General features: G+C 37.9%; 1 protein-coding gene across 1 annotated transcript; it reads left to right on the forward strand.

Moving 5' to 3' along the window:
- The first annotated feature begins 2,872 nt into the window (after positions 1-2,872).
- LOC102267686 (olfactory receptor 5J3) lies at positions 2,873-4,160 on the forward strand. The gene is made up of 2 exons (XM_005893927.3): positions 2,873-2,882; positions 3,199-4,160. The coding sequence occupies exons 1-2, from the start codon at positions 2,873-2,875 to the stop codon at positions 4,158-4,160; spliced, it is 972 nt and encodes a 323-aa protein (XP_005893989.3).
- Positions 4,161-8,726: the final 4,566 nt, after the last annotated feature.

Consider the following 8,726-nt stretch of genomic DNA (forward strand, 5'->3'; position numbering starts at 1 on the left):
TAATAGTGCTTTTTGAAGAGCAAAATTTCTTAATTTTGATAAAAAGTAGGATTATCAATTTTGTTCAAGTTGAGAATTAAGATTATTCATTTTTCATACCTATATTCAGTTGCTTCAGCTCCTTTTATTGAAAAATCTTTCTTTAATATATTGAATGGCTTTGGTAGTTACACTGAAAATCAATTACCAGAGTATGTTATGGGTCCATTTCTGAATTCTATTATGTTCCACTGATCTATTTGTCTTTCCTTACAATAATGCCACATTATCTTAATTATTTATAATTATTAATTCTTGAAATATGAAAGGGTAAGTTCTCCAACTTTATTTTTATCCTCCAAGATTATCTTGACTATTCTAGAGCCATTGAATTTCCATATAAACTTTAGAATCAGTTTGTAAATTCCTCAAAAAGGACTACTGAAATTTTTATTTGGGTTGTATTGAAACTATAGTATGATATTTATCTCTAATTTCCCTAAGCAATATTTTGTGCTTTACAATGAAGAGATCTTGCAAATTTTTTGCTAAACTTATTACTACATCAGTTCAGTTCAGTTCAGCTGCTCAGTCGTGTCTGACTCTTTGCGACCCCATGAATCGCAGCACGCCAGGCCTCTCTGTCCATCACCAACTCCCGGAGTTCACTCAGACTCACGTCCATAGAGTCAGTGATGCCATCCAGCCATCTCATCCTCTGTCGTCCCCTTCTCCTCCTGCCCCCAATCCCTCCCAGCATCAGAGTCTTGTTGATAATTAGAGCTATTGCAAATAGTATTGTTTTAAATATAATATTAAATTAAATTATCTATAATCAATTTGTTGATTATAGAAATATAATTAATCTTTGTATATTGACTTTGCTTCCTGAGATTTTCTTAAATATTACTTCATTAATTTCTTTTGATTTTTCTACATACACAATCATGACATCTGTAAATAAAGGCAGGTTGATATCTTTCTTTCAAACTTTTATGCCTTTTACTATTCTTGTCTTATTGCATTAGTTAGGACTTCTAGTACAATTTTGAATAGAAACTCTGAGAATGGCCATTATTGTTTAATGTTACACAGAATGTGTCACTATTGAGTATAATACAAGCTATATATTTTATCAGGTTGAGGAAGTTCCATTTATTCTCAGTTTTATATGTTTATTTTTTATTATGAATGGGTATTGAACTTTGTCAAATGCTTTCTTTGGCATTTATTCAGATGTTTACAGTTTTTCTCCTTTATTCTGTTAATAGAAGATGGCAATGATTACTTACATTCCTGTAATAAGCCAAAACACACTCTTGTATATTATCTAAGTATTACTGTCTTTGATTTGATGGTATTTTGTTCAGACTTTTTGTGTCTGTGTTCCTGAGGGATGTCAGGTTATAATTTTCTTCTCTTATAAATACCTTATTACATTTTAGTGTCAAGATTTTGTCCTTATAAAACAAGTTGGCAAGTATTCCCTGATTTTATTGCCAAAGAGATTTTGTAATACTATATTATTTCTTCTTAAAATGTTTGGTAGAATTCACCACAAAACAATCTGGGGCTGGAATTTCTTTTTAGAAAGGTTTTTAATTGCAGATGAAATTTCTTTGATAGATTCATATCATTCAATTTTGTTTTTACATAATAATTCTTAGTAAGAATAAACATAAAACATGGATTATTTTTATTCCTCCCATATAAGTTATCAATAGCAAGATATTATCAAGATTTCCTCCAATGTTTTCTTATAAAAATATCATAATTTTAGCTTTTACGTTTTAGTCTTTAAACATTTTGAGTTAATTTTGTGTATTATATAAGCTAAGGGACCACTTCATTCTTTTGCATGTAGATATTCAGTTTTCCCAGAACCACTTGTTGAAGAAACTTTTTATCCCATTAAATGGTTGTGGCACTCTTGCTGAAAATCAATTAAAATGTATGTGTGAGTTTATTTCTAGGCTCTTTATTCATTCCATTGGTCTATATGTCTGTCTTATGCTAGTATAATAAGACCATTGCTTTGTAGTTAAGTTTCAAAGTCAGGAAGTGTGAGTACTCCAACTTTATTGGTTTTTGCCAAGATTGTATTGACTATTCAGGGCCTTTTGCAATTTCATATGAATTTGAGGATTGGCTTTTCCATTTCTGTTGGAAAAATCTAACAGAATTTTGATACTGATTGGGTAAAATCTGTAGATCATTTTGGAATATTGACATCTTAACAATGTTAAGTCTTCTTAGCCATGAACATGGGATGACTTGCCTTTTTAATGTCTCCTTTAATTTCTTTTGCAATGCTTTGTGGGTTTCGGTGTAAAAAGTCTTTTCACCTCTTCAGGAAGACTTATTATAAGTACTTAATTCTTGTAGATATTATTATAAATAGAAGTGATTTTTATATTCCTTTTTAGATTGTTCATTCTTAGTGTACATTTAAATTTTTATTTAATCCAATAATATTTTAATTAAATATTTAATTAACATATATTTAATTTTTAATTTTTTTAAATTTTATTTTATTTTTAGAAACACAAAAGTTTTTGCATGTTTAATTTTGCTGAATTTGATTATAAGCTCTAGTATCTTGTGGTTTCTTGGTATTTTCTCTATATGAGATATGTCCTCTGTGAATAGATAGTATTACTTCTTTCTTTCCAATTTGAGAAATTGTCTAAAACTATAAGCAAAGCTCAAGATTTACATAACTGAAAAAAACCTACAATGGAGTACACTGAAAAGTAGCACTGATTCTGATTCAGCAGGTGATTAAATTCTTTATATTTTCTACATTTTCCTAATTTTTTGTCCATATTATATTATATATTTCTTAGAAAATTATATTTCTCAGAAAAAATTAAGATGCTTACTAAAAAGGGCAATGATAGGAGGTAGGTATTACCAAAGTAGTGAAAAATTAGTTCTTTCCAATGAAGGGGTTAGCGGCTTGTTGGTTTTACCAGGTTTGCATTTATTTTCACATACCAGTAGCCCTGCAAATGTGTGGGTTGTCCCTGGGCCTGAGTTGGGTAGATCTGCTAAATGAGAAGTTCTGGTTTCTCTGAAGACACTTCTGCACACTTCCTTCCACAGTCTAGGCTGTCTATTTCCAACATTATTTCACATGGCCCTATAACGTTTCAAGCCCATTTGGGGTGCTCTTTGTACATTTCCCATTATGGCTTCTTTTTTTTCATTGTTTTGTAGCTGTGGTGCCACTTGAAATGAACAATCAAACAGACGTCACTGAATTCATCTTCTTGGGATTTTCCAACCATCCCAATCTACAGAGTTTGTTCTTCCTGGTCTTCCTGGTCATTTATCTGACAACTCTTTTTGGGAATACACTCATAATAATGGCCACCAGGGTCAGTCCTGCCCTCCACATCCCAATGTATTATTTCCTCAGCAACCTGAGCTTCTTGGACATTTGCTACTCATCTACCACTATCCCAGGCTTGCTGGTGAACTTCTTCCAGGAGAAGAAGACTATCTCCTATGAGGGCTGCCTTTCCCAGATTTTCTTCCTTGTGACCTGTGCCGGCACTGAGGGTGTATTATTGGCAGCTATGGCTTACGACCGCTATGTAGCCATCTGCCACCCTCTTCAATATCCAGTCTTTATGAGTGTGAAGGTCTGTGTCTGTTTGGTGTCTGGGTCCTGGCTATGTGGACTGGTGAATTCTATGACACACACAGTGTTGGCAACCACACTCACTCTATGTGGGCCTAACCAGATCAGTCACTTTCTCTGTGACATCCCATTCCTCCTGAAGCTCTCCTGCTCAGACACCTCTCTCAATGAGTTTATGCTCCATGTGGCCAGTGCTACTATTGGCCTAAGTCCCTGCTTGTTTACTGCTGTGTCCTACATACTCATCATCTCTGCCATCCTTAGGATTCCCTCTGTTCAGGGCAGGAGCAAAGCCTTTTCTACCTGTGCCTCCCACCTCACTGTGGTGGTTATCTTCTTTGGAACAGCCAACTTTAACTATGATAGACCCAGTGTAGGCTACAACCTGGATATGGACATCCTGGTCTCTGTGCTTTTCTGTGTTGGGACTCCCATGTTTAACCCCATCATCTATAGTCTGAGAAGCAAGGAGATCAAAGGTGTCCTGAGGAAGCTGGCTAACGAATGCTGGTTCTCTAGTGAGATCAGAGGTTAAACAGTTTCATTATGGAAAATTTCTTAATTGGAGGAAAAATTGAGTATTCCAGATACAATTTAAACAGTACTCTTTTTACATATGATCTCTTGACAACTGTGATGACTGATTCCACCAGGACAAATAGGTACACTTGTACTGAGTATTTCATACACTGTGATCCTAAATACTGTGTGTTCTCCAATCCACTGATAACTTAGAACATTTTGTAACCTCCTAGATAAACCCCAGTATACATTAGCACTCACTCTCCATATCCTTCCAAATTTGAATTACTAGAAAACCACTATTCTGCTTCCTGGGTCCATGGATACCCTTATTCTGGATGTCTCATATAAATAAAATTCTACAACATGTGCCTTTTGTGTCTGGCTTCTTGGGACGTTTTCAAAGTTCATACATATACCATGTTGCACTTCATTCCTTCGTCTCATTGAATGATTTCCATTTTGCAGATATACCACATTTTACTTACTGACTCAATAGACATTTTAGTCATTCTCACTTTTTACTATTATGAATAATGCTGCTATGAACACTCACATTCAAGTTTTAGGCGAAATATTTGTATTTATATAGAGTCTATAGTTTTGAGTGGTATTGCTGGATCACATGATAAACTTTAAAAGGACTGTTAAAATTTTTCAAAGCAGAGGCACTATTTTACATTATCAAGGGCAGTGTATGTGGGTTCTAATTTCTCCACATCCTGACCAACATGTTATATGTCCTTTTTTTTTTTATAGCCATCCTAGTATGCGTAAAGTACTGTACCATTTTGATTTGTATTTCCCAGATGCCTAATGATTCTAAGGTCTTTAATAAGCAACATTACTACTTCACAGGCAAGTTTGGCTTCAGAGTACAAAATGAAGTAGGGCAAATGCTAACAGAGTTTTGCCAAGAGAACGCACTGGTCATAGCAAAGACCCTCTTCCAACAACACAAGAGATGACTCTACACATGGACATCACCAGATGGTCAATACCGAAATCAGACTGATTATATTCTTTGCAGCTGAAAATGGAGAAACTCTATACAGTCAGCAAAAGCAAGACCAGAAGCTGACTGTGGCTCAGATCATGAATTCTTTATTGTAAAATTCAGACTTACATTGAAAGAAGTAGGGAAAACCACTAACCATTCAGGTATGACCTAAATCAAATCCCTTACAATTATACAGTGGATGTGACAAATAGTTTCAAGGGATTAGGTCTGATAGACGGAGTGCCTGAAGAACTATGGACAGATGTTTGTAACATTGTACAGGAGGCAGTGAACATTGTACAAGAGGCAGTGATCAAACCATCCCCAAAAAAAGAAATGCAAAAGGGCAAAATAGTTGTCTGAGGGGGTCTTACAAATAAGAGAGAAAAGAAGAGAAGTGAAAGGCAAAGGCAAAAAGGAAAGAAATACTCATCTGAATGCAGAGTTCCAAAGAATAGCAGGAGAGACAAGAAAGCCTTCCTAAGTGATCAGTACAAAGAAATAAGGAAAACAATAGAATGGGAAAGACTAGAGGTCTCTTCAAGAAAATTAGAGATACCAAGGAACTATTTCAGGCAAAGATGGACACAATAAAGGACAGAAGCAGCATGGACCTAACAGAAGCAGAAGATATTAAAAGGTGGCAAGAATACACAGAAGAACTATACAAAAAAGATCTTCACGACCCAGATAACCACAGTGGTCTGATCACTCACCTAGAGCCAGACATCCTGGAGTCTGAGGGCCCTAGGAAGAATCATTACAAACAAACCTAGTGGAAGTGATGGAATTCCAGCTGAGCTATTTCAGATCCTAAAAGATGATGCTGTCAAAGTGCTGCACTCAATATGCCAGCAAATTTGGAAAACTCAGCAGTGGCCACAGGACTGGAAAATGTCAGTTTTCATTCCAATCCCAAGATTGGAAAGGCAATGCCAAAGAATGTCCAAACTACCACACAGTTGTACTCATCTCACACGCTAGCAAAATAATGCTCAAAATTCTCCAAGCTAGGCTTCAACAGTACGTGAACCATGAAATGTCAGATGTTCAAGCTGGATTTAGAAAAGGCAGAGGAACCAGATATCAAATTGCCAACATCCATTGGATCATCAAAAAAGCAAGAGAATTTCAGAAAAACATCTATTTCTGCTGCATTGACTACACCAAAGCCTTTGACTGTGTGGATCACAAGAAACTATGGAAAACTCTGAAAGAGATGTGAATACCAGACCACCTCACCTGTCTCCTGAGAAATCTGTATGTAGGTCAAGAAGCAACAGTTAGAACTGGACAGGTAACAACAGACAGGTTCCAAATTGGGAAAGGGCTACATCAAGGATGTTTATTGTCACCCTGCTTATTTAACTTATATGCAGAGTATATCATGCAAAATGTCAGGCTGGATGAAGCACAAGCTGGAACCAAGATTGCTGGGAGAAATATCAATAACCTCAGATATGCAGATAACACCATCATAGTGGCAGAAAATGAAGAAGAACTAAAGAGCCTTTTGATGAAAGTGAAAAAGGAGAGTGAAGAAGTTGCCTTAAAATTCAACATTCAGAAAACTAAGACCATGGCATCTGGTTCCATCACTTCGTGGCAAATAGATAGGGAAACAATGGAAGCAGTGACAGACTTTACTTTTCTGGGCTTCAAAATCACTGCAGGTGGTGACTGTAACCATGTAATTAAAAGACACTTGCTCCTTGGAATAAAAGCTATGACAAACCTAAACAGTGTATTAAAAAGCAGAGACATTACTTTGTTGACAAGGTCCACCTAGTCAAAGCTATGGTTTTTCCAGTAGTCATATGGATGTGAGAGTTGGACCATCAAGAAGGCTGAGCACCAAAGAATTGATCCTTTTGAACTGTGGTGTCAGAGAAGACTCCTGAGAGTCCCTTGGACTGAAAGGAGATCAAATCAGTGAATCCTACATGAAATCAACCCTGAATGTTCATTAGAAGGACCGATGCTGAAGCTCCAATACTTTGGCCACCTGGTCCGAAGACCTGACTCATTGGAAAAGCCCCTGATGCTGGGAAAGATTGAAGGCAGGAGGAGAAGGGGACGACAGAGAATGAAGTGGTTGGATGGCATTACCAACTCGATGGATATGAGTCTGAGCAAGCTCTGGGAGTTGGTGATGGACAAGAAAGTCTGGCATGCTGCAGTCCATGGAGTCACAAAGAGTTGGACATGACTGAACCGAACTACTTCACATGTGGAAAAACTTACCTTGCTAAGGAAGTTTTTGAGCTATAGATACTTTTTACTCTAATTTTGGTGAGGTAAAATACTGTAAGATTTTCAGGCTTGGAATCTTTCTCCTATCTGTGCCCTACAGAGGTGTTTGATGGCTCTGACTTATTCTTTTTTAGAACCCAAATCTATAGTGTCATGACCAGGTCATGAGCAATTGCATAACAATACCTCAGGGGACATGAAGATATAAGGATGAAAGTTAGTTGAGAGCAACCAGAGACGGTCCTTTCAGGTAACCATCCAATAGCCACCTAATCCCACCAACCAATTTACCAGCTTTGCCCCTAATGTGCTCACCAATACTCCAGAAACAGTCAGGCCATAAAAACCTGCCAACTCAGGAGACTTTCCCTACTTTAGTAGGTGCACACCTCACACTATCCTGTACTAAGTTTTTAGCAGCCACTGGATTCATTAACTGCTCATAAATATTCCATGAATACATACATCTAATTACAAAAGACTGAATTATGGGAAGGACATGCACAGTAGAGCATCTTGTTATAGAACCTGTAGCTGTCATAGCTCAGTCAGTAAAGAATCTGCCTGCAATGCAAAAGACCTGGGTTTGGTTCCTGAGTAAGAAAGATCCCCTGGAGAAGAAAATGGCAACCCACTCCAGTGTTCTTGCCTGGAGAATCCCATGGACAAAGGAGTCTGGCAGGCTACAGTCCATGGGGTCACAAGAGTAGGATACAACTTAGTGACTAAACCACCACAGGCTGTCAATCAAGGCTGTCAGTCAATGACACCCCTTCCCCCGCAGATTATACAAATGACCCTGCCTTAAAAACTCTGTACCCTAGCCCTCCAGGGCCATTGGCCTCCCTTGGCGTGGCCCACCTCTCTCTTGAGGTGTTCTCTCTGTTCTTTCTTCATGTGTGCTCAGTCCTGTCCAATCTTTTGCCACCTGTTCTTTCTTTCCTTATTGTTAATAAACTTTCTTGCAATGGGTAAGACCTTAGACTCTTCTTGCATCCTTACCAAGAACTAAGGCCCAGAGGAGGGTCTCCAGACCCTTCTTCCACTAACAGAAGGAAGGACGCATCACACTCAGGTGAGCAGACCTAATTGGGAGTGCTTAGCACCAAGAGGGTGAAGGCAATGGCAACCCACTCCAGTACTCTTGCCTGGAAAATCCCATGGAAGGAGGAGCCTGGTAGGCTGCAGTCCATGGGGTCGCTACAAGTCGGACACGACTGAGAGACTTCGCTTTCACTTTTCACTTTCATGCATTGGAGAAGGAAATGGCAACCCACTCCAGTGTTCTTGCCTGGAGAATCCCAGGGATGGGGGAGCCTGGTGGGC

Source organism: Bos mutus, chromosome 3 (genome assembly GCF_027580195.1).
Source record: "Bos mutus isolate GX-2022 chromosome 3, NWIPB_WYAK_1.1, whole genome shotgun sequence".
Lineage (NCBI taxonomy): Eukaryota > Metazoa > Chordata > Mammalia > Artiodactyla > Bovidae > Bos > Bos mutus.